The sequence below is a fragment of the Gallus gallus genome, chromosome 1 (assembly GCF_016699485.2).
Source record: "Gallus gallus isolate bGalGal1 chromosome 1, bGalGal1.mat.broiler.GRCg7b, whole genome shotgun sequence".
NCBI classification, from domain to species: Eukaryota; Metazoa; Chordata; class Aves; order Galliformes; family Phasianidae; genus Gallus; species Gallus gallus.
This window is the reverse complement of record NC_052532.1, coordinates 10,675,534-10,701,486: the sequence shown is the minus strand read 5'-3', so window position 1 is coordinate 10,701,486 and position 25,953 is coordinate 10,675,534. Positions and strand designations below refer to the sequence as shown.

The window sequence follows — 25,953 nt, the reverse complement described above, 5'->3', positions numbered from 1 at the left end:
AATATCTGACCTGCACCTCCTCTGGTGCAACTTGAGGCCATTTCCTCTCATCCTATAGCTACTTACCCAGAAGAAGAGGTCAACACCCATCTTGACACAACCTCCTTTCAGGCAGTTATAGAGGGTGGTAAGGTCTCCCCTGAGCCTCCTCATCTTCAGACTAAACAGTCCTAGTTCCCTGATCATTCCTCATAAGGCTTGTGCTCCACACCCTTCACAGCTTCACTGTTCATTTCTGGGCAGCCTTCAGGGCCTCCATGTCTTTCTTATAGTGAGGGACCCAAAACTGAACACAGCACTTGAGTTGCAGCCTTATCAAAGCAGAGTACAGAGGATGATTGCCTCCCTGGTCCTGCTGGCAACATTATTTCTGATAGAAGCCAGAACGCTGTAGCCACCTGAGCACACTGCTGGCTCATGTTCAGCCAAGCATCAACCAATACCCCCAGGTCTGTTTCCTCTACATGGTCTTCCAGCCACTCTGCCCCAAACCTGTAGAGTTGCCTGGGGTTGTTTCTGCCAAAGTGCAGGACCCAGTACTTGTTCTTGCTAAACTTCATACCATTAGCCTCAGTCCACCTATCCAGCCTGTCCAGATCCCACTAACGGGCCTTCCTACTCTCAAGAACACTTCCCCTTGATTTGGTGTCATCTGCAAAATTACTGAGGGTGCACTAAATTCTCTTATCCAGATAGTCACTAAAGATATTCAGCAGGATGAACCCCAACACCAACCCTTGGGGAATACCACTCATGACCAACATTTTGCCATATCCCATTAAAACACAGGGGCAAATTAAGCAGAAATTCTTAAAGCATTACTTCTTATTACTTCACTGAAATGTCTTCAAAATGCACATAAAGCTGATGCAATTCATTTTGGACCTTAAAGCACTGCAAGAGAAAAATGTCAGTTTCACAGACAATGTATAAATTGATGAACACTTCTAACTCTCTTCTATACATCCATTTACCACTTTCCATATATCTCTATTTATTCATTTCATGAGAAATATAATGAATCTAAATCAGCAATCCAATGTCAATCATTCTTTTGGCAAGCGCAGGAAGTTATATAAGTCCATATGAAAATACTCTATTGATTTTGCTTCTTTTATAAGGAGAAACCCAAAAGCACTCCATTAATTGCACTTAGTATTAACATCATATGCAACATTAGAAAAATAAGCAGGCATTGAAAACAGAAGAATTAAGAAGAAGTACTACAAAGAGTTAAGTAAGAGGAATTTTTGTGAAAATACATAACTAATGGTGGTTATGTTGAAACATAGCATTTTGTAGCTGAGGCTTTGTTCAGTCAAATAGTGTTACTGTGTTCTTTGTATCTGCTGTTAGTTTTCATAGAGATAACAGGAGTAATTACTTTCAGATCAACCCTTGTAGTATCTTGGGGTATTTGCCTTAATTACAAAATGGTTATTATTTTTTCTGATGGTCAATAACATGTTTTTCAACTGTATCTAATATTTCCATACATATGTGTAAACAGATATATAAATAAATATGTTTATTTGTATGACACAATCAAGAAAGCAAGTTTTATCAGATGCAATCTGGACAAGACACTTATCCACTGAGGAATGCCACAATTCTCAGCAGCCATAGCAGCAATTTACATGAATGCAAACCATAGAAAAAGAAATTGAGGAAAGCAGTGATAGCACTGAAATCAATTTGAAAAACAGAAAAAGTTTTATAAATGGTCTCATTTTTGGAAAATACAAACAAATCAATACTAATAAATTAACAAAAAAATGTAGAACATTTTGCACAGATTTTAGTCACTAGGTGGCACTGCAACAAAAACATTTGAACTGTTCTTACAAATGTTGCCTTGAAATTCAAAAGACTATACTTTTGGTGGAGTTCATTAGTGCCCTCACTGAACTGCATAGATTTCTCATTGAAATTAAAACAAATACTTTTGTGTGATGAGTAAAAAAGAAAGAAATGTTATAGTCCAGAAATATCTATGTGCTGAAGGCAACTTCCACATGCTGAACATAAAAGACCACAGCTCTGAGAGAATGGATTTTTCCATTCAAAGGGTCCATAACCAGCATCGTAATTTCCGATGGCTTTACAAACCAGATTTGCAATACATATAACAGGTACTCTCTATGTCCCAACATTAAATGAGAACCTGTCCTAAACTGCATGCAAATTCCATATTTTAAAACATTTAGAAATATTTCTTTTATATAAAATCAAATAAAACTTGGACAAAGCAGTGGTTCCTAGGCTTAAACTTGCTACAGTGACAAAGCTTAAACTTTTAAAACAATAAGACCATGATAATTGAATAAATCAAAAATATCACTCTGGGAATACAGAAAATTCAGAAAAATACAGTGAGCTCACTGAAGACCTAATCAGATATACTGCTGCTGATTTTCAGTCTGCCAAGGTTTGTTGCTATGCTACTTTTACCTCATGGCTAAATCAGCTTTGTGACCCAGTTGTAACTATACATATTAAATAAGTAATAGTGAAATAGATCTGATTTTACCAGGCTTTCCTCTTGTAACTAAATCCAGCTTTGCTGCTTTCTGTTTTATTTTATTTTATTTTTCCTTCCTCTACTTCTATAGACCTGCTAATAGGATTTTAGGGTTAATCCCAAGAATAACTGACTCTTGAATAAGGCCAGTTACAATCTATATTTCAGCACTGTGTTGATATAAATATTTATCAGAACCCTTTTAGAGAATCGTAAGAATGCAATTTGCAATGTTTTGTTACCATGTAGATCTCAGTACACAGAAAATTAGAGGCAGTTCAAGCAACAACAACTTATAATTTGACCTAGCAAAAAATACGATGTTAAAATTCCTATTTTGCTATAGACTAACTGTATTCTCCTATCTTATGACATGCATTAGATCATTTTTTGATACACAGTACAACTCTACATATACATTGTAAAGGAAATGTAAAAGCCTTATTCCAATGGTCAGTAGGGAATATTGTACTGAAAGTATATTGCAATAGTATATTGCAAGTACAAAGTGAAACAAGATTATTATTGGTATTTATTGACACTTTACATGTATCACACTTCTTTTAATTGTTAAATGGAAATATATGTACTAGAATATATGATACTGCTCTAAGAGCAATGCCTCCTATTTTATTATGTTGCCCCACAACATCAAAGGCTGGTGGTATGGTAGTAGAGGCTGAACCTTCCCACCAATATTCTGTTACAATATGATGCTGCATGACAGATGGCAGCAGAGGGGCAGCCTGACAAAATGGTGTCTGACATGGAAGTGTGGATGAAGTAAAGGTGTGTCACTGAGTTCCTCCATGTGGAAACAGTTGTACCCATTGACATTCACCGATGCTTGTTGAGTGTTCATGGAGACCAACCAGTGAATGTGAGCACAGAGAGGCAGTGGGTGATGAGTTTCAGTAGCAATAGCAAAAGTGAGTCAACTCCACTGGTGCAGATTTTTACGAATGCAGCATGCAGGCTCTTGTTCATTACTGGTGAAAATGCATAGCTGCTGGTGGTGACTATGTTGAAAAATAATGTTTTATTGCTGAGAATTTGCTCTATCAAACAGTGTTATTGTGCTCTGTTGTACTTTCCATGGAAATAAATGGGAGACAGTACTTCCAGTGCAACCCACATATATAACATTCAAAAATGCATAATACTGAGTTTCTGAAAGGTAAGGTTTCTGAAAGTTCTGAAAGATCAAAGGTAGCAGCATTCAAGAACAATCTGTTAGATCATGAAATACTGCCTGAAAAAAACATTTGCAGCATAGCATATGACAAACATTTCGGAAAGGTCCAAGTACTGGACAAAAATATGCTCTCAGTTAACTTAGTTAACCTTTCTAATTAGTGAGATTATCTGCACGTAGATCAGTGCAAATCTCCCACTAAGTACAGTGGGATTTATGCTCAGATTCCATGCTGTGAACATTACATTTGCAACAAAGAATGCCAGCTTTGCCCATAGGTCTTTCAGCAAGAACTCGTTTACAACATTCCATGATGCTGCGGCTATGTTATCATGCACTCTTGTTTAATGAATATCACGTTTCTGAGTCCTACTGGAAGTTTATGAACTGTAAACTTAAGCACCTGCCAGAGAAATCTCACAGTTCTCAACTATGTCAGAGCTGTAGGGCTGCAATGTTCATTGTATGCCAGTGCTCCCCACATACACTGTGCAAGAATATGTAGCAGGAGATTTTCTAGAATGTGATTATATAGGTATTTTTATTACCTTCATTCAGTCAATTTTGAGTTGTTTAGAACATGCAACACAATTGACCAAAAAAGGTCTAAATATTATCTATAGATTTGCTGGATATGTACAATTCCCATTCTGACATCAAAAGCAAAATGGATGTTTAACTGATGCAGCACATGACACGACAGATAGATGATTCAGTGCCAGGCATCTAGCTGGGGGAGGGCAGGGGACTACAGTGTTGCCTCCTTGTTCTCAAGGCTTTCTCTAAACTTGCCTGCCACATCTCAGGACAGAAGTGCTCTGCCTGGCTGCGTGGGGTGCCTGGGCTTAGCAAGTAGTAAGGAGGCCAAGACAGCACACTGTTGAACGGCAAGATGCTGCTGTTAAAGCTGTGAGACAGGCTGGAAACGTGTGAGTCTACAAAGCGTGAGACTTGAGAAGTCTGTGCATGTTTCATTCATGTTCTGCCTAAGAGCTCCTTTACATTAACACCCAGATAGAATCTTGATATATATGACTCAAAGTTTTCACCTGCCAAATGGAGGATATTTATAGGAAATATATTTTAAAAACGAGAGACAGCAAACTAATAGCCTCCACCTTGTCCCAAACATTATGGACAGCCTGCATTTTTCTCTGGTATCATTAACACTGTGAGTCATCTCTCTCCACCAGAATCACTAAAGTCAGTACAGCCTGGCCCCATCACAACTGCTAAGGAGAGTTCTTGCTTAGAGAACAAACTTAGCTAACCAGCTCCCCCTAATCATTGCCTCCTGGTTCTGATGAATCAGAAATGCACTTTTGGTCCAGCATTAAACATGCCACAGTCTTTAAGCGAGACCAGTACTTCACTGAAAGTTAAGTAACTGAAAGTAGATAATAGATTTATTAACAAGTGGAACCAAGAGCTATTACCTCATTTTATATACTGCTAATATAGTCATTTTATATACTACTAATTTATTACAGAGCTGGCATTTAATCTGGAAATGACAGAAGCCTGTGCCATGTGTTGTTAGAAGTCTGACTTCCTGACATTTGACAACTACAAGAGAAGACACTAAAAATCTGCATTGGTGCCCAAAGCAATCCCTCAAAGTGGGAATGGAGGTGACTTTTCTAGTCATCTGGAATTGTAAGTTCCACTTACAGTAATAAATGTACAGTTTCCAGCAACATCCCTGCTCCTGACATCCTAAATTATAATTTCAGCTTCTAATTTCTATTTCCTTTGGCTCTTTTTCCACTCAACTACACTACTCCTTAGAGTTAACACTTGTGACAAATCTAAAATGAAACAGATCTTGTTTTAAGATTTTCCCTATTCCAATACATTACATTATTTTTTCTTCTACATATCCTCTGGATATTTTTCTTCCATAGCAAACTAAAGCTGTATTTTAATAATACAACAGTAAAACATAGCAAATATTAACACAGTAAATAGTAACACAAAAGAAAGAACAGCGTAATTATTAAGTCTCTAATCTCCTTCTTACACATATGCTTGTTGTTTCTATACCCTTTAGAATCACAAAGGACTTACTACAGGATGTCTTAAGTGAAGGCACTAAGATGAGGAATGGCATGAATTTAGGTGAATTGGGGATGAACTGTGAGAAAGAAACAGGAGTAAGGGGAAAAAGTGCTGGTCATGTGTAAATAGTTTGCTTGTTTGGCCATACCCTGCACCTCATCAGTACAGTCTGTCCTGTGTCCTTATTAAACTTCTTCTCTACCTCTTTTACAGAGTGGGTCTCTCGTGTCTACATGTGCCTGTGAGAAGGAGCATGACTGCTGCAATCAGAGTTAGGCCTGGAGTGGAGGGCCTGCACATCTGTGCTGCAGCAGCTGGAGGGACCAAAGTGAGTGTTGGCTGAATAGATACTGATAGACAGTTGAGTACACAGGGAAAAGCAGAAAGTGTGCAGTAAATATTCCCTATTTAGAAAGATGAAAGCTAATGTATTGATATCACATAAGGATGACGAAGTGCCTTGCAATCAATTGGTAACTAGAGTGGATGCCAAACAGCTATTTGGGATAAACATTTAGATCAGTAGGACAGAATGGAAAAACAAAACCACCACCACCAACAACAAATACAGTCTTGATTTAAGGCCAAAAGGGGCAATGAGATGATCTAGTCTGACCTCCCGCACATTGTCTCAACACCCACCTATCACTAGCCCTTAGAATTCCCTTGTTTACTACTGTAACAGACCTTAAAAAAACACACTTAATGGTAAATGTTTGCTTAAAGTGCATTTTCCAGGAAAGCATTAAATATTCATATGTATAGGACATAAATTTTTCCCTTGCCATTTGTTGAGGCATATTAACAATTTACATGCCACTCAAATTTATTGGGCTTCAACTAGTGATTCTTGCACTGTTTATATGTAACAGTTATAAAAGTCTATGGATGCAAGAGTTTTCCCTGGCGACAGCACTTCTTAGCTGCTATCAAATTAGTTCTCAGCCTGTTTATTTACAAACTCCAAAATTATCCCTCAAAAGTTCAAACTGTTTTTCAGTTGCTTTTATAATGGAGTTACTGAAATTTGTCAATACTTGCTAAATGTTTATGGAGACCAACCAGTGGATGTGAGCACAGTGAGGTGGTGGGTAGTGCATTTTAGCAGTGGTGACAGTGATGTGAAAGACAAGCCATGTTCTGAATGGCCATGCACAGCTGTCACACCACAAAAAGAAGAGGTTCTTGATCAGCTTACCTGTGTGAATTGACTAATGATGGTGACTATATTAAAAGTAGTTTTTCATAGCTGAGAATTTGCTCTATCAAATAATGTTATTGTGCTCTTTGTATATTCCTTCTTTGGGAAGGAGTATCAGTACCAACTGGGACACGACCCACTGGAGAGAAGCTCTGCAGAGAAGGACATGGGGGTCTTGGTGGATGACAGATTTGCGATGAGCCAGCAGTATGCCCTGGTGGCCAAGAGGGCCGATGGTGCACTGAGGTGCATGAAAAAGAATGTGGCCAGCAGGTCAAGGGAGGTGATCCTACCCCTCTACTCTGTCCTGGTCAGGCCTCACCTGGAGTACTGTGTCCAGTTCTGGGATCCCCAGTACAAAAAAGACAAGGATCTCCTGGAGAGAGTCCAGCGGAGGGCCACAAAGATGATAAAGGGTCTGGGACATCTCCCCTATGAGGAAAGACTGAGCAACGCAGGTCTGCTCAGCTTTGAGAAAAGAAGACTCAGAGGTGAGCTTATTAATGTTTATAAACATCTTAAGTGTGGAAGCCAATGGGACACGGCCAACCTCTTTTCAGCGGTCTGAAGGGACAGAACAAGGGGAAATGGCCAGAAATTGGAGCATATGAAATTCTGCTCCAATATGCAAAGGAACTTCTTCACAGTAAGGGAGCACTGGAACAGGCTGCCCAGGGAGGTTGTGGATTCTCCTTCTCCAGAGATATTCAAGACCCACCTGCACACCTACATGTGCAGCCTGCTGTAGGGGACCTGCTCTACAGGGGGGTTGAACTCAATGATTTCTAGAGGTCCCTTCCAGCCGCTATCGTTCTGTGATTCTATGATTCTGTATCTGTTGTAGTCTGCACAGAAATAAAGAGGAGACATTACTTTCAGAGCAACCTATATATTATTCTAAACCTGCATAAAATATTTAACATTCATTTCCCAAACAATACATACTATTTTTACATTTTTTCGAAGGCTAAGTAATTTTAAAAAAGTGATTTAAAACTGTTTAAATCTTAGTTAGGAACTAAGTATAGTTCCTAACTTAGCATGCCTGTTCCTCTAAGTTGTGTTTTCCTTTGCATGGTTTTTCCCACCTCTACAGAATGGAAGTTGCAATATATTCCCCCAGCAAATCACAGCCTACTCGCCATCATCAACAAATTACACCCTCTGTGTCAACATTTGAAACCAACTCACTAAATCATAGCGTGCTGGGATGGAATTGCTGCCCCTATCATCTACCACTTATTGCTATCAAAGCATATAACCGGATTAGTGGGAAAACAGCTGTATTACTCATACATTTAAGCTCTTTCTAACAGCAGGTTTTCTTTCTGCAACAAAGCACAGCACTTCAGAGAAGAAAAATGCAAATCCCAGAGGAAATCATGACATATTAACCCCTGGAAGTCTTTATGTGACTTAACAGTTTATTCAGCCCTTTTTCCCTCGATATAAATGCAAGAACTATATTAAGTCAGCAGAACTAATAGATTTTAGCACTTCTACTTTTAAGCTTTTTGTTTCCCAATACTTTTATATACACCAGGAAGGGTTGATTAAATCATACTGTCAGTTTTCAGAAGTGATTGGCATGAGCTTAAATCCATGTCTTAGTTGTGGGTATGAATCACCATACATATGGGTTTTGTGGGACAACATCTTGGCAGAGGTTAGCAGTAAAACAGCTCTTTAACTAACTCAAAACCTCATTACTAAGCACTCTACAGTTATTAAACCTAACAAGACATAAAACAACTGTTGATTTCTTGGCCAAAAGGTCCAGGAGGGAAAGAAAAAACTTCAGATAATTTTGAGTGTTCATATATCAACTCATTAATATTATGTAAACTGAAAATTAGCATCTTGGTTTTTGGACTTCGTACTTAGCCAATGAAGTCTACTATATGGATGAATATTATATATATATATACATGTACGTTTCTGTAAATAATCCTAAGAGCAAGTACTACTGAGCATGGTAATTCATCACTTAAGCAGTGTCCTCTCTGATGCTGAACTTTGATTTTGAGGCTTTGCTTAGATTGTGGAAAAACTGAACAACCTAAGAAAAAGGAAAAATCCTAAAAATCCACAAACATCGATGTTTATACCTTGAAACAGTACAACCATTTGTTTTCTGTCTGTAGCATGTGATTTGATTTGCTTTCTGTTACAGAAAGAAATCAACAGAATAAAATTTACAATTTCACTACGTAAGTCATCAAAATACATGAAAACAGGTTATATAAAAACAACTGCAATACTGATAGGATTTAATAAGGAATTTTAAATTATAAATGTGTAATAAAAATAGCACTTTATAAAATATTTAGAGATGGTATGTTCCAGTATATATCTTTCTGTCACCACTGCATTCCTAAGATGATGAACGTAGGTCAAGGGAAAAGTCCTCTTCAGTTCTGCAGTCAAATATCTGACAGGGTTCTCTAAAACAGTATACTCATTCAAAGAAGAAAGGTTGTTACATATTGCCAGCTACCAACCACTGAGAAAATGTATTGCAGAAAATTTTCATAGATTTACAGTCTTTTTTTGAAATAAATTTCATCCACTGTAATAGCACTGAATGTTAACTAATAAAACACCCTAAGTCTAAGACTTTCTGCCTCAACATTAAGGTATACAATTTCTGGTCAGCGGGGAGTAAATGAAGGAAAGAGGTGGGAAAACTGTGAATCAGAAGGAATAGTAGGTCCATATCTTCCAATGGCAAAGGCTGGTATAGCTTTGTTATTGTTAGTAAACAGTTTCCATCAGTTTAGGATTAGAGTGTTGACTTTTTTAAAAAAATCAGTAAACACAAGAACAAGAGCTAAACTGTCTAATGTCATTACACAAGGCTGATATTCTTTTAAGAAAAAAAAAAGAAGTTTCATTTCTTTCACTGCAATCTAGATGAAAAAAAAAAACATCTTATCCACTATTAAAAATTTGGAAAAAGAAAATGTCATTGCAAATAAGAGCTTCTCTCTACTACTTGGGAAAGGTCTAGCTAGACTGACAGAAAAAGATGAAGCAATAAGTGGTGTTCAAAGAGATTTCTGATAGTGATATTTCAGGTCTTTCTCCCTGCAGGCTGGCTACAACACATCTGTAGAAGTTGAAAATTGCCTCCAAAATCATTGCAGAGTTACTCACCATGCAGGCTGTCTCTTGTCATTAAGAGTATGCCAGCACTCCTTTCCTAAATCCTTAGAATCAAAGCTCTACAGTTCAACAACTTAATAAAGAACAAAAAAGCCTTCCCTGAGGCTAGACCATGACATCCAAGGTATGAGTCTGAAAAATGCAAGTAGCTCATACTGACTTCCTCCTCCCCAAATCTGTTTTATTTTGCCTTCAGCCTTCTTGAAAACTAGGGATTTGCACTTTAAATTCCATAGAAATATTAGAATGACTGAAATTCCACTTCAAAACAAAACAAAACCAACCAACCAAACAAAAAGCTATTATAAGGAAATATTTTAAAACCCCTTCCTACAGAAACTTAGGTTTTAAGACTAGTAGTCAATTTTGTAGTAATCACACACCATACTGAAGTTTGAGACCATGTTCTGAAATATCTCAGCTGCTGAAAATTCAACCTCAAAAAAGCCAGCACCTCCTTCATTTGATATTAGTAACAATCCTACCACATTTGCACCAGTACTTAGGCCCGCACTTCACATACAGCATCCCTGTGCACATAATTTTTTGTATTTTTAAGTCCCTGCATGCATTCCCTCCTCTATTATACTGCTTATTATAGTGGGAAAAATTGCTTTGGTACCACCAAATTGCAAATTTTAGAACTTGGGAATACCTCCTTGGCCAGTTGGACATACAACTGTACATCTTCTCTTGTGATGCATCGATTAACATGTGTACCTCAGTTGTCTGAAGTCTGAAATAAAGAATTCTCCCTTACCTCCTCTGTATCACTCTGTCTTAAAAAACACACTACTGTACCAAAAAATGAAATGTGGGGACCCCCAGGGAACTATTCCAAGAGGATATGCATGTACCAAACAAACAGAAGATACATTAAACAGACCTCTGTACTGGAAAGTAGAATTTGGCTATGCAGAGTTTTATTTAAATGAATTTTGCTTTAACTGCTTCCTTGTTTACTGTAGTTGATTGGCTTTTATAGAAATGTCTATTTAAAGAAATATATTCCCATGAATCTATGGCTACTATGAATCCTGTTATTTCAAGAAAATAGTCAATTGTGGTAATTTGCAATATTTTTTTAAGCCTCCTAGCAGCTTAATACTCAAGCATCTCAAATATGGCATTGAAAATAGTTTCCTCACACCTTTGTTAACAATTCAGGTTTTGTTGAAAGAACAGATACTCACTGAAACTACATTCACAAAGTCATCATCAGACAAGGTCTCTAACATCTCAATGACCGATGTGCGGATCAGCTTCAGCGTCAATCCACTCACACTCCCGCTCCTAACAGAAATCCATAAGATAACAGAAAGATGACTTTTAAACATTTTATTTTTAAAAAGAATACATAGAGCACCAACCAGTTCTCTCAGCAACCTTTAAACTTGAGTTTTCAATAATTCTCCTGAATTCTCCAACAAACCATTAGTGTTACAACATTATTAGAATAAAAAATGAAGGTATTCAGAGCCAAAATCTTGTGGCTCTGGTTGGGTCATAATGATGCATCATTTTTTTCACTTTACTGGAGAGATTTTTTTCTCTGAACCAATGCATTATATAAACATCTTATACTCCTACCCAAAAATTAACAGATTTAGATTTTCAGACACTCAAATTGCAGCTCATTAGATTCAAGAAATAACCTAAATCTAAGTGTAGAAATAACAAATGCTAATAAATCTTACTCCAGATATGTAAACACCACATTTAAAAGCATGAAATGCAGATTTTCTTACTAAGCATTTTTGGTCAGCAAAAAGTGATCTGATATATCAAGTTCAATGTTTCCTTTAATTCCTTGACATTAGCTAAAGAAGCCTTATCAAGGTGAAGAGAGAGGGTTTGTTTTTTTTAATCTTTTTTTTTTTTTTGCTAACTTTCTACACTGCACGTAATAAATACCTCAGGAAAGATATCAAACATTGAACTTTTTAACTTGAAATCATAAAAGGTTGCTAAAGTTTTTTTATATATATTTTGTGATACATTATTCTTTTTTGTCCTTATAAAATAATCTAACTTAAATAACTCGTCAATAAGAACAAAAAAGAAATAAAAAATGTAACATTTACCAAAAAAACTCCTTTTTGTTGTATTTCACATTTATTTTAAGGGGAAGTGTATCTATGCAAATCATTTCAATTGCTCAGGGATTAATGATTTATAGGAACTGAGCTTCAAATAAGTACGGTAAAATGTGAACTCTGCATAATTCTCACCCTTCGGGTTCATGAAATGATTAAATCCACTTTCATGCTTCCAGTAATTTGCTTCTGCTTTTGTGTTTTACATCAAATCTTGGCATGCATGTGAGAAATTTTCTACTGATTACTTTAGTAATTATTAAGAAGATGAAAGTAGAATAATATCAAAGTGATCTAAAAACACTTCCTTGTACATAGCTCAAATAATTTTCAGGTTTGTTTTGGTCTTTTGGAAATATACTTTCCTACATTTGTTTGCTCACAACTGTTTTTTGATCCTTGCATATAAGGACTTCTTAATTATCTCTTCCTTTCTTTCAGTGTGCAGGGATTTGTTCAATAGATCTAAGTACTTTTATCTCTAACATCAACATCCAGATATTAAACACTTACGCATCAACTAAAATAAGCATGTCTTTGGGAGATGCAGCTCCTTGGATATACCTGAAATAAACAAAGGATATGAATGAAAACAGATCTGTTGGGTGTGATGGAAGACACTCTGAGATCTCTAAATTAATCCAACTGAATCAAAAAATGTCCTCTTATTGTGACTATTAGAAAAACATGTGCCATCATTTTCTCTCTTGCTGTGTCTTCATCTAAGCAAACCAAAATTCCAACTGCAATAGGAGAGCCTGGAAGTAGGAAATAATGATCAAAATTCAATGCTTCCACATATTGATAATGAAAAAACATGAATTCTATTTCACACTTAAAGGTCTTGATTGCAAATGAATTATCGTATCAGCACAGCTTAGGGAAAAATACTTCATTCACTGAAAGAGCACATTCAACTGGTACTAATCCAAGAATCATTATGCCTTGAAAAGCTTACAGAAAAATATAAGGAGAAACAATCCTACTATTCTCTGTCTTTTACTGGTCTATTGATTCTTTAGCTGGTCTAAACCACTGAGACTTCTTTGTAAGCACGTGAAGAAGTCTGGTTCTGAATTTTCTGAAGAAGAAAATTGTCTTATTCTGATAATTTGAATTACATTTGATTTTCACACAAATTCCGCATTTTATATGGAGACCTATTTGATTGTTATCCACCTCTGAATAAGTCCATGTAATGCAACAATATGATATACTATGTTGGATGTCACAAGTAATATAATCTGAACACTATTTTTTTCAGAATAATTAACTGAGCTTATTTAAGGAAAATAGCAGTATCTAAAAGTAAAGACTGTAATCAGAACAAAATATTTCAATGTTATATCCAAAAAGCAAGAGATGCATATACATCACTTCTTTAAAGCAAGCTTACCATGGTCTTCTGCGAACATCATATAGATCTATTTTGTTTGGAGTTCGACTATTATCTACCCATGGAGAAGCTAAATAGGAAAAAACAAACAAACAACAACAACATCAAAAACACATATCATCATGTAGAATTAAATTAAAGCTTTATCTTAAGTTCAAACACTTAAAAATATAATGAATAAACACCACAGACTTTGTACTGCATAAACATGAGTATCCACATTTGGAATTGATGAAAAATATCTTTATTTCTGTAATAAGTTTTTGAACTGCTATAAATTGAAACACATAATACAATGTAGTAAAAATATATAGAGAACATTTTAAAAGGCCAATTTATGTTGGGATATAGTTATTGTTTACATTTAACCAATGAGTTAAGAGAGGCCACAATATCAACTGAAACATTTTAGAATATGAAAAAATTATTTCTGGTCAAGAAAGGACTTTTTTTTTAAATCAATTTTTGGTCAATTAATGTTGTATATAATAAGATTGTGCTCATTTAAAGCTCTGTTAGGTGTCTAAAAAATTAAAATTACCCACTAGCTCAGGAGAGTTCTATGTAAAACATCAATTTAGAAAACTGACAAGAAAGTGTCATCTTTTCTGGAAATTAAAAAAAAAAAAAAAAAGATGGAAACATCTGTGTCTCTGTAAGGAAAATACTAAAATTAATAACTTTTTGTAAGCATTTAATCTAAGCTTTACCATGATTTTCAGCAAGGGTAGGCATCTTCCTCTTATGGAAAAAGAAAATGAGCTTTTCAAAACCATTTGACAGCTTAATGAACACAAAAATGTGAAAAGTTACATGAAATGAGATAATGTTCTGCAATTTGCTCTCTTACTGTATGCCAACAGCGCTGAGAGAGCTATTTTCTGATGTTAATCATTCTTCTGTCTAGGAATAAAGAAACCTATAGGCAGTTCCAGGATGTTTTCTTAAACAAAGCAGCCATCTAAGACAAATGGGAAGAATTATATCTCTATCCATGAACATAAAAAGATGGCAGCTTAGACTACATGCAGTATATGTCTTTTTAAAATTTATTTTACTAAATGAATTCTTTCTTAAGTTACCATAGTTTGAGTTGGTGCATCAATTACCAGCACATTTAAACAGAGCATAATCCACAGTACATTTATCAACATAACAGCCACAGAGACATGGTGTACACTGAGCAGTGAAAAATCTTGTGCTACAGTAGTATTGGATATGAACTCATGCTAGAATGGCAGGTCCTTTGTGATCTGGAGGGAGAAAGGTTTGAAAGTTCCGGATATAAGAGAACAAAATTTTTGATGTTAATAAACTTCTTTTTTTTTTTTTTTTAGTAAGTTACATATCATTACTTAGGTAAACAAAGGTTCAATTCATCAGTATCTCACAAGTCTGAAGCCATGATTAGAACATGTTCAGAGATTTTGTGTCCATCCAGACTATCTCAGCTGTTGAAATTCCATCTGAAAATCTGTCCAAGAAATAAACTTCCCAGGCCTTGAAAAATTTGAATTGAATTCACTGATTTAACACTGTAAAGTAAGAGATGTAAATCAAGATACTGACTTGCACAGATATATCTTTGGCCAAACCTTTAGGCTTTCAACAAACATGCAATAAAAGTCTATGTCCTACCAAATCTGTCCTTAATGAATTCATATCTAGAACAGTCTTTATGAATACAAAATTGTATGAATGTATCCATCTGGATTTATTTCAAAACAAAAGATAAAATGTGATCTACGCTGCTAGTGAGACTCTTAGAAATCTCCACTAAGTTAAACTTTTTTTTTTTTTTAATGCTTTTTTTTTTTTCTCTCATGATAAAGGTAAGTTCAACTCCTTACTTTATTCTCCAGTGGACACAAACGATGATTCAATGAGAATTTGAATATGGGAGCTAAGGAGAGTGCTTCTAACACCAACATATTTTGCTTTAACAGAAGATACTGACATAGATATTTAAAGGCTCCAGAAGCAAAGACTCCATTGCTAATAAATTATGGACCGAAAGCAATAAACATTAAATGAACAATTAGCTATATTTTATCTGATATTATAGCACTCAAGAAGATTACAGTGTAACTTCACATACTATTTTGAACTATAATTAAATTTTTCTAAATTTTAAACTAAAATTTGATTACATTTTTTATGTACCAGAAGACAATATAAGAAATAATCCAGGTAATTTTCCTGCAAAATCTGAAATCTACTAAAATATGACGGCAAAACAACAGATAAGCACATAATTTCCTTCCTTCCTTCCTTCCTTCCTTCCTTCCTTCCTTCCTTCCTTCCTTCCTTCCTTCCTTCCTTCCTTCCTTCCTTCCTTCCTTCCTTCCTTCCTTCCTTCCTTCCTTCCCTCCTTCCCTCCCTCCTTCCCTCCTTCCTTCCCTCCTTCCTTCCTTCCTTCCTTCCTTCCTTCCTTCCTTCCTTCCTTCCTTCCTTCCTTCCTTCCTTCCTTCCTTCCTTCCTTCCTTCCTTCCTTCCCTCCTTCCCTCCCTCCTTCCCTCCTTCCCTCCTTCCCTCCTTCCCTCCTTCCTTCCTTCCTTCCTTCCTTCCTTCCTTCCCTCCTTCCCTCCCTCCTTCCTTCCCTCCTTCCTTCCCTCCTTCCCTCCTTCCCTCCTTCCCTCCCTCCTTCCCTCCTTCCCTCCTTCCCTCCTTCCCTCCTTCCCTCCTTCCTTCCTTCCTTCCTTCCTTTCTCTTCCTTAGAATTTCATGCTTTAAGAATTTTTGGAGATGATAAAGGCTTTCTAACCAAAAATGACTAATTGTTATATTATAACTTTATAAAAAATAATTAGAAAGAATGTTGATCACTGGAAAAAGTGATCCATACATTGGCATCCTCCATATAAATAACATTCTATGAAATCATTCAGGGAAACTGCCTTGGGTCTTACTGTTTAAAGTCTCATGAAAGCAATCATAAGATACACAAAAAGATTACTGGACATTTTCCTAATAAAACTAAAATCAACGATTTTGAGACTTACAATTTTATTTATATAATCTGTTGTTTAAAACATGAATTCTGGCTCAATCTGGCTCAGAGAATGTCTTGAAGAGATCAGCTTCAGTGTTTTTCATTCTTGGATAGTATTGAACTATGTCAACACTACGTGGATCTCTGTTGCATAAATTAGGTTTTATTCATGTTCTCTTTTAAAAAAATTTCTTGCTTGGCATACAGTCAATTTGATATTTTATAAATTATTCATTGGATTTGATATCCCTCCCATTTCTGCTGATTGCATTATGGGGATTGTAGGGATGTCTATTTCAAGCTTCAGCTAGGCATACTATTCTGATATTTCCACAGTTGCAGTGGAAAGTCTCAGTTTTGCTGATTACATACAAAAGCAATTCCGCAGTACAGAAGCTGTCCCAGGGTGAAGCCTAAATGAAAGCACTGCTCAAGGGAGATCTTGACTGCATCTGTCCATTTATAACTCATTTGATGATTTTAGTATGTGTTGAGAAAACAAAGAGGCAAAGGTAAGCGTCAAAGGGGAGGCTCTCAAGAGAGTCCTGCTCAATGAAACCTCAGTTACATTTGCCTTGCTCTACTAGTTAGGTATACATGTGCAAGAAGCAAAGAGGCACAAATGAATTATTAACAGCTTTACATCTCTGTAACACACTGGGGAAAGAGGCTAAAAATTAATGGTAAGGCAGGTAACAAATGTCAATTATCACATTCCAGACGTGTTTGAGCCCCAAACAGTCCAATGGTGAGTTTTCATAGAATCATAAAATGGCTTAAGTTGCATGGGACCTTAAAGATTATCTGGTTCCAATTCCCTTCCATGAGCAGTGCTGCCAACCACGATATTAGACTGCTTGGGATCCCATCCATCTTGTCCCTGAATGTCTCCCAGAGATGGGGCACTCATAGCTTCTCCGGAGAACCTGTTTCAGTGCCTCACCATGCTCTGAGAAAAAGATTTCTTCCCAACATCTAACATAAATCTCCCCTCTTTTAGTTTAAAGCCATTCCCCCTTGTCCTATCACTACCAGACTGTGCAGAAAGCCGGGCCCACTCTTGCTTGTAAGCTCTCTTTAAGTACTGAAAGGCCACAATGGGATTTCCCAGAGCCTTCTCTTCTGCAAGATAAGCCCAACTCCTCAACCTTTCTTCATATGAGAGGTGCTTAGTATTCCAGGTACTTCACAAGGGCAGAGTAGAGGGGGACAATGACCTCCCTCTCCCTGCTTGCCATCTCTCTTTTGATGCAGCCCCGGATGCTGTTGGCCTTCTGGACTGTAAGAGCACACTGATGGCTCATGTCAAGCTTTTCATCCATCAGGACCTCTAAGTCCTTTTCTGCAGGGTTGCTCTAAATGAGTTCTTCTCCAAATCTGTACTCATATTAGAGATTACCTCAATCCAAGTGCAACACTTTGCACTTGGCCTTGTTAAACCTCAGATTCCTCTGTGCCTTGCATGCTTTTTGAGTGTGTACAAGTCCCTCTAGATGGCACCCGTCCTTTCTATTATGTCAACTGCAGCACTCAGCTTAGTGTCATCAGCAAACTTGCTGAGCATACACCCAGTCCCATCATCTATCTAATTTATAAAGGCATTGAAGAGCACTGGTCCCAAGACAGATAGATCCCTTGGGGACACTACTTGTGACTGACCTCCACGTGGATGCAGAGCCATTGACAACAATCCTCTGGCTACAACCATTAAATAAATTCTTTATCCATCTAGTACTCCAGCTTTCAATCCACCTCTCTCCAATTTAGAGATAAGGATGTGGTGCAGAACCGTGTCAAAGGCCTTGAGTTTTACACTGGAACATGCCTTATGTAATCAAATCCATTGTTTTCTTGGCCTGAAGGTACCAAAAAACCCAAAACAACCAAAGAGATCTGAACCCATGGTACATACTTCAAAATGCAACTTAAAATTAGGCCCTCAAAAACTCTGTGTCATCTCAGTTCACAGGCAGCTATCTGCCTCTTCGAATCTAGACTAAATTTCATCTTCCATAAACGTATTTGTTACATCTGGACTAATCACTGATCAAAAGGAACCGTAAAGTGTGGGAAGATGTATAGGAGCAACAAGATGGAGTTTTCTCCCCATTAAGAGTGAAAACTATGGACATTTCAATGTGTTTTATAAAAGCGAAGATGGCATCATCTTCTGCATGAAGAGGGCTGCTGGATTCACTGTTCATTACCTCCACAGAAATAACATTTTAGCCTGTAACTAGGTGGATCTACTTGCACACCACAACACTCAGCAAGTATATTGTAAGATCTTCCATATGATGAGTACGGTTAGAACAGAACTGTGTCAGCCCATATCCTCTCCTACTAAAAATACCTATTCAACTTACACACTAATTATGATAATTGATTATTTACAAGCTGCATTACTGGGGAAGTTTTGTGGTTTTCTTTTTCTTTTTTTTTTTTAAACTCTGAAGGCTCTTGTATATGTTGAGTTGTTAACAGGAACTGTCAGCTATAAAATATGGATCCATTTGAAAAAAAAAATAGTTCTCAGTTTTTCAAGGCTTTTAAAATTCATTTCATATAGATTTTTTAGGCTTTCTAGTCCCTTTGTACCTGCTTCAGTAATGACTTTCTTGGGAGAGTTCAATATCATAGCAGCAACACTTGTTCGCCATTAATGGTTAACACAAGAGCAGCTGTGCACAGCAAGTCCTTCATTTGAAGAGATATTATTTTATTTTTATTAGAAATTGATTTCTAAAGCAATTTCATTATTAATTTGACTAAATAGGAGATGCTCCAGCACCTGAGTGAGACTTGGTTTACTAACATCTGGAAATATATTTAAGATTTTTTATTTCTTTTTTTAATTAAGGATAATATTTTTAATTTTAATGAAATTTTTAATAAAATAATGTTAAGCCCTTAGGAGAAATATATATATATATATATTTATAAAAAAACTGCAGCATTCTCTTTCTTTATCTGTGAATTTTCTCTATTTAAAATCTAGTACACCCTAGTTAGATAGGAAGATCCAAATAAGTAAAACACTGTCATGAACAATGTAAAAAGACGTTTTCTTCTGAAATTATTCTTATTGGATACATCAAATAAGACAGAGAAAAAGGCTAATCTATGATCTGCAAAAAATGAGGACATCAATATTTTTATTACTTTTAGACTATGCTTTGAGAATAAAAGAAAATACTATGGAAAACTAGGTATTACTAAATGGAATTAGGACCAGTACAGGTACACAAGCCATAGGCGGCTGCCAACCACAGAAAAATAGGTGAATACAGATTAAAAATAAAGACATTTTGGCATGTAGTTAAAAGAGAACAAACTATTATGTCTGTGCTGATCAACAGAACAGAGGAGAGAAATCTTCTCATTTTTGCTTTACAAATCATTTTATGGAGTAGCAGATTAAAATGTTTGAAGCAAGTTAAAGATTGTGTTGTTTCCTGACAGAGCATGTCTGGGGACTGAAAATCAGTATACAGTATAGCATAAGAAAATCTAAATGTGTTTGAAAACATGAAGTCCCCAAAATAGGATAGAAGAAATAAAACATCGGAGTACCGCCCACTGGAAAAGACTGCCAGCATATTCCATCAGTCACTCCATGAGACTGACAGAAAGACCACTTTTAGAACTCTGACTTGTTCTGTTTACCAACACAGACATATCTTTAAAGCTGCTGGAGCAAATGAGCTTAAGATACAGATGTACGTGCGACCAAGATATGTTCAGATATGCTTTATGAATTATGAGTATGTAGATGTTCAGTGCCAAAATTGCAACCTCATGTATCAATTCATTTACGTAAGGTTGTGAACCCCACTTTGCCACTTGCATTCAACACTTTTAAGGGAAATAGATTCCTATCTCCATAAACAACAAGACTATAAGCATCTCCAAATGCTGTTTTATGTCTAGTTCACCTGGAAGTATGGAAAAGAGTTGGTCTCTTTAGGAAATACAATTATTTTTTCAGACACAATGCTCCTAACATTCACCTGAAAAGTTGATACTGTTGCCCTTTTTACTGGCTTTCCTGTAGCTATATAAACATGGGCAGAGCCAAAAAGAAAATCCTCTTCCATCAATTTCTTTCCTTCTTTATTCCTCCTTCCTTCTCTAACATGGGTAAGGTGAAATGAAGAGAAAAAAATGTACATCTAGATTCTGTGATAAGAGGTCTGCAGAGCTACAGGTTGGAGGTTGCTTTTTCATCTTCGAAAGAAAACAGAGAAATCACAGAGCTATGCAGCATTTCAGAACAGACAATGCTGCCAGATGTACTGGTTTGGGGATTAAGTTTCAAATTAAAGTTGTGTTTTAAACCTGCAAACGGAAGAGGGAAGACCTGGAACCTTTGGGAACAGGACAGTTTTTCAGTTTTGTTTTGCTACCAATTGCCTCAGCTGTTCTGATCTTGACCAGTGTGGCACATTGCCATCTTCAGCTTATTAACATCAAAGATGTCCCACAGTGTGTAGGTACAACAATTCTTAAAAGATGTTGAATCTATTCACATATTGTCATGATTGTGTTATTGCTAAATAAATCCTACCTACTGTAGTCTAAGACTATTCATTTCAGTAATACCCTCTGTCATTTTACACTGTGGCAAATGCTATGTACTATACCTCCCCAAGAGAGCTGAATTGGCATTGCTGACCACACAGTTTTTCATCATTAAACATTCATCTGAGTTGTTTTTGTTTGTTTGTTTAATTTCAGTAAAGCTTTGCAGTCACATGTTCTTAATTTTTTTATTATAACTAGAAAGCCTCTTGTATCATATTTAATTACAAATGAATGTGCACTGTCTGCAGTTCAAAACAAAATACATCCTTTACTAAAGATCTCCATTTTTGAAAATAAACAGAGATATGAGGTAGTGATTAATAGCAGTGGTTTTAAAAAATTGTTTAATTAGTAATTACTGTAGTAAAAATAATGTGCTTCACATTGCAGTATTTTAATGAAACATTGATTAACAATTGTAATCCCCATTAGTTCTATAATTAAGAAGGATTTCAAGATTAAAAGAGGGAGTGGTTGGTTTACACCTACACTTTCAAGTAACTTGCCAAAAATTTGATAGTAAATTGTTCTTTCAGATAGCTGCTTTCTAAAACCTAGCAAGGAAATTAGCTGGATAGATGCCTCACAAAATTTAAATAATTATATTTGTCAAACCATATTAAACTACTTAATTAAATTATTTTTGTGTAACAGATTTGTCCACAACTCTGTGTTTAATTACAAATTAAATTTGCGGTCTGATCTATATTAAAATACCTTTCTGTCTACGTGAAGTCAATGAAGCTCTACACGTGCAAGCTCATTAGACATCAATTCAAGACTTTTTTTTTTTTTTAATTAGCTACTGCCACAGCATCAAAAGCAATAATGAATTATTATTATTAACAATAATCTCAGTACAAGGAAATTGCACCATGTTGACTAAAGGTCTAACTAAAAGGTAAAAACTTAGGTTTGAGGCCCACAGAGATACCCCAAATCTTTGGCTCTTCTCTTCAATTTCTGTCTTGATGTTTGAGAATGAAAGTTGAACTGAGTATATTCTAGAGAAAAACAATAAAATGGAAGAAGCAAACTACGGATGTATAAATACAGAAGTCAATCTCAATGCAGTCTCCAGTGTTTTTAAGAGGGCATTTTGTAAGGAAAAGACAGGAAGTTTCTATACAGTTCCCCTTTATTGTAACAGTCTGCTACCATTGCAAATATCAAAATGTGTCTTAATTTGCACGTGTATTTCTAATACTTAGCTTTCTTCTATATTAATATCTATCCATCTACACATATATCATCCGAAATCTAGTTTGTCTGGATTACATATTTTGTGGTTCCTGGTGAATGAGAAGCTGGATATGAGCCAGCAGAGCGCGCTTCCAGGCCGGGAGACCAACTGTGTTCTGGGCTACATTAAAAGAGGAGTGGTCAGCAGGGAGAGGGAGGTGATTGTCCCCTTCTACTCTGCTCTTGTGAGGCCCCATCTGGAGTACTATGTCCAGGTCTGGGGCCTCCAGCACAGGAAGGTCGTGGAGCTCTTGGAATGGGTCCAGGGGAGGGCCGCTAAGATGATCAAAGGGCTGGAGAACCTTTCTTACAAAGAAAGGTTGAGGGAACTGGTCTTGATTAGTTTAGCAGAGGAGAAGGCTCTGGGGAGACCTCATTGTGGCCTTCTGGAAGGGAGCATATCAACGGGAGGGGGAACGACTGCTTACAAGGGTGGATAGTGATAGGATAAGGGGGAATGGTTTTAAACTAGGACAGGGGAAGTTTGGGTTATATATTAGGAGGACGTTTTTCACTCAGAGGGTGGTGACACACTGGAACAGGTTGCCCAAGGAGACTGTGGATGCCCCATTCCTGGAGGCATTCAGGACAAGACTGGATGTGACTCTAGGCAGCCTTGTCTAGTGGCTGGTGACCCTGATCATGGCAGTGAAGTTGAAACTAGATGATCTTTGATGTCCGTTTTAACCCAGGCCATTCTATGATTCTGGTTAAAAAAAATACAAATAATGTCACATAGAATATAGCTTTCCCTAGGTCACAGCTAGAAAGAAACTGTCTTGACTCCTGGATAGAAACAAGGGTGTACAAATATTCTGAAGACTCAGACAAGGCACAGCTGAAAATAATACAGTATCTTGTGTGTGATGATAGAGGAGTACCTACCATAGAATACTTGTAGAAAACAAAGGGATATATGCAAAAAAGACTAATTTCCATAGCATTTCTGAAGTATTTTACACACAGTTTTCATGGATGGGGCCTTTTACAACAACCCCTTCATGCTGCTGGTTGCTATGGCGACAAGGACAGGCTAAAAGCCTACAGAAGATGAAAGTGATGCACTGTCTAGCTAATTGCTCAAGGACGTAACATACTATCATACAAAAACATCTCAAGATACCTGTGACTGAAGAATCTCCCCACAGCTTAGTGATACCGAAGACTGATTGTTTATTAGGAGAGGTAATACTGAATATACTGAAATTACTCACTTCATAATGAGCAGCTTTGCCTAAACATTTTAATTTTGTTTTTTGATAATTCCAAATCCTTTCAAAACTATCATCACTATAGAGAAACTCATGTATCCATAGGAAGCTTACCTAAGGCCAATGCAATGAAGATATGTTTGACAATTTATAACATCATTTTCAAATATCTAATGTGAAAAGCATCTCTTCTAGTATATGAAACCTGATTTCATTTTCAGAATATTTGTATGTGTCAGATAAGTCTCTGCAAACTGAGAAAAACAGTTTACAGGAACAGAGAGATGTGAATAACTGTTCCTAATTAAAAATCTAAAAACCAAGCAGCTTACCATTTGAACTATAAATGGAAGGAAGTGCGAAGAAGTTGCACAGAACAACACGTCCAACTTGAGGACTGTCAAACAGCTCCAGAACACTTTTTGGGTGTACTAGAGATCGGGAAATTACTCAAAGATTTATGAAATTATCTTCTGATATGACTAGGAAGCTAATAAAAACTTAGACATGTGGCTATAGACTAAGCAGTAAGTGAACAGTAAATATAAATTTATGTTTAGATGGAGTACGTAGAAGCACCTTACCTACATGCAAAATGGGGAAAACAAGCTTTTCACATCTTACAAAGGTGCTCTAAGGACAAATACGTAAAGATTCTGAAGCTACATTATGTTGGTAAACATCCAAAGTAGGCAAGCTTGCTAAATACATGAATGTATTTTTCAATACATATGAAAATCTTACACTTGAAAACTAATTTCACAGAGATTGCCATAGATAAGAATTTTAGAAATATTTCTTTTCCAACACTTGGAAAACATCACTGTATGGTAAATGGTAATAACAGTGACCCCAAACACAGTACTGACAGATATGAAAAGCTGTGAAATGGAACATTTGAAAATCAAGAAACATGAAATTAGCATTTTCAATATTATGTTTTCTGCAACATCTCCCTGTATTTATTTCATCAGTATCTAGCACGACAAAACAAACAGTATTCAAGTGCTATAATATATTTCTTCCTGCAAACTAGCCTAAGGCACTTTCTCTGCCAATGTCAGCAGTTGTGCTAATCATAGTCACATCTTTAGCATAACCTCATTTTCATAAACAGCAACAATCCTGTATAATCAGAAGAGAAAGTATCTAAAAGATATTCCTTAACCAGTAGTAAGGAAGAGAGATAAGATATTAGACACAATTACGTCATGGAGTGAGCACATTATTTTGTCATTGATAACAGCATCTAACAAGAACAGCAGCAACATAGACAGTTTGTGTTTCCATAAAACAAAGCTTTCCATTAGGTAGAGTGCATCAAGTATCAAAATAAGGTTACAGATGATCAAAATTCAGTAAAATACACACCAGTTTAAATGAATTTATGTGTTTCACTGACAGGGTTATTTGACAGGTGGAACAGATACTATTTGAAATAATCAAGTTGTATCTGCTGACCTTAGCTCCGAGTGTAAAAACATAACTGTTCAAGATCATGAATTCATAAGCAGTAAGCATGGTGCAATTGTATTTTCACTGACTTTTTAATCATAAAGATAACCTGTCTAGTCAGTCACTATTTTCAAAACTAGACAGGTACAAAATCTCTCTAACAAATATTTAATCAATTTTTTACTCACTACACAGAAAGTAATACAAAATCAAGATTTAACTATTCTGATTTTCAAAGGCCATAATCTTCTGTTCCTTTTATTCTGAACAATACAACTATTTAATCTCCATTTTTCTCCTCCTCATACTAACTTTATGTCAGAATAACTTCAAAGCCTTTGAGTTATTTCTGCTTAACAGGAATCCTACCTATGTAAGAGAGTCATCTTTAGCTACCTTATATTTCTTATAAATAATTCAGATTTTTTAAGGCGCTATGTAGGATAGGACAGTACTCAAGGAGACTTCAGTTACCTGGGTAATACCTAGCGAGGCCAGTTGCACTACCAAAAACTTGCCATAATAAAGTGGGGTCTTCTTCTCTGTTCCGCTTGAATACATCATCCAGTGCTGCAGTCCAATTGAGTTCATTTAACACTATTGTTGCTGTCAAAGATAAAACACATTTCCAAGTTAAAAAGTTATATTGACTATTAAAAAAAAAAAGCAAACTATTATGGAAAGTAATAAAGCTTCTAATAATTTTACATTTAATTTGTTTATTAGTTAAGAATTCCTTAGGAATTTTCTTTAAGTTTCTCATATTCCCTTCTTCCCATGTAATTATCTGTAAGCAATGGCTGTTGATTTATTCGTGTAATATCTTCTAAAAATACT

At 36.2% G+C, this 25,953-nt stretch overlaps 1 protein-coding gene across 5 annotated transcripts in view; it reads right to left on the bottom strand.

Moving 5' to 3' along the window:
* CACNA2D1 (calcium voltage-gated channel auxiliary subunit alpha2delta 1) overlaps window positions 1-25,953 on the bottom strand; it is a 359,566-nt gene that overhangs the window by 85,776 nt on the left and 247,837 nt on the right. For all 5 annotated transcript variants that reach the window (XM_025151418.3, XM_025151425.3, XM_025151441.3 and 2 more), the window contains exons 7-10: window positions 25,591-25,722; window positions 13,633-13,702; window positions 12,750-12,800; window positions 11,334-11,433 (exon numbers count right to left, since the gene is read on the bottom strand). In XM_025151418.3, coding sequence (XP_025007186.1) covers window positions 11,334-11,433; window positions 12,750-12,800; window positions 13,633-13,702; window positions 25,591-25,722 — 353 coding nt within the window. The remainder of the gene's footprint in view (window positions 1-11,333; window positions 11,434-12,749; window positions 12,801-13,632; window positions 13,703-25,590; window positions 25,723-25,953) is intronic.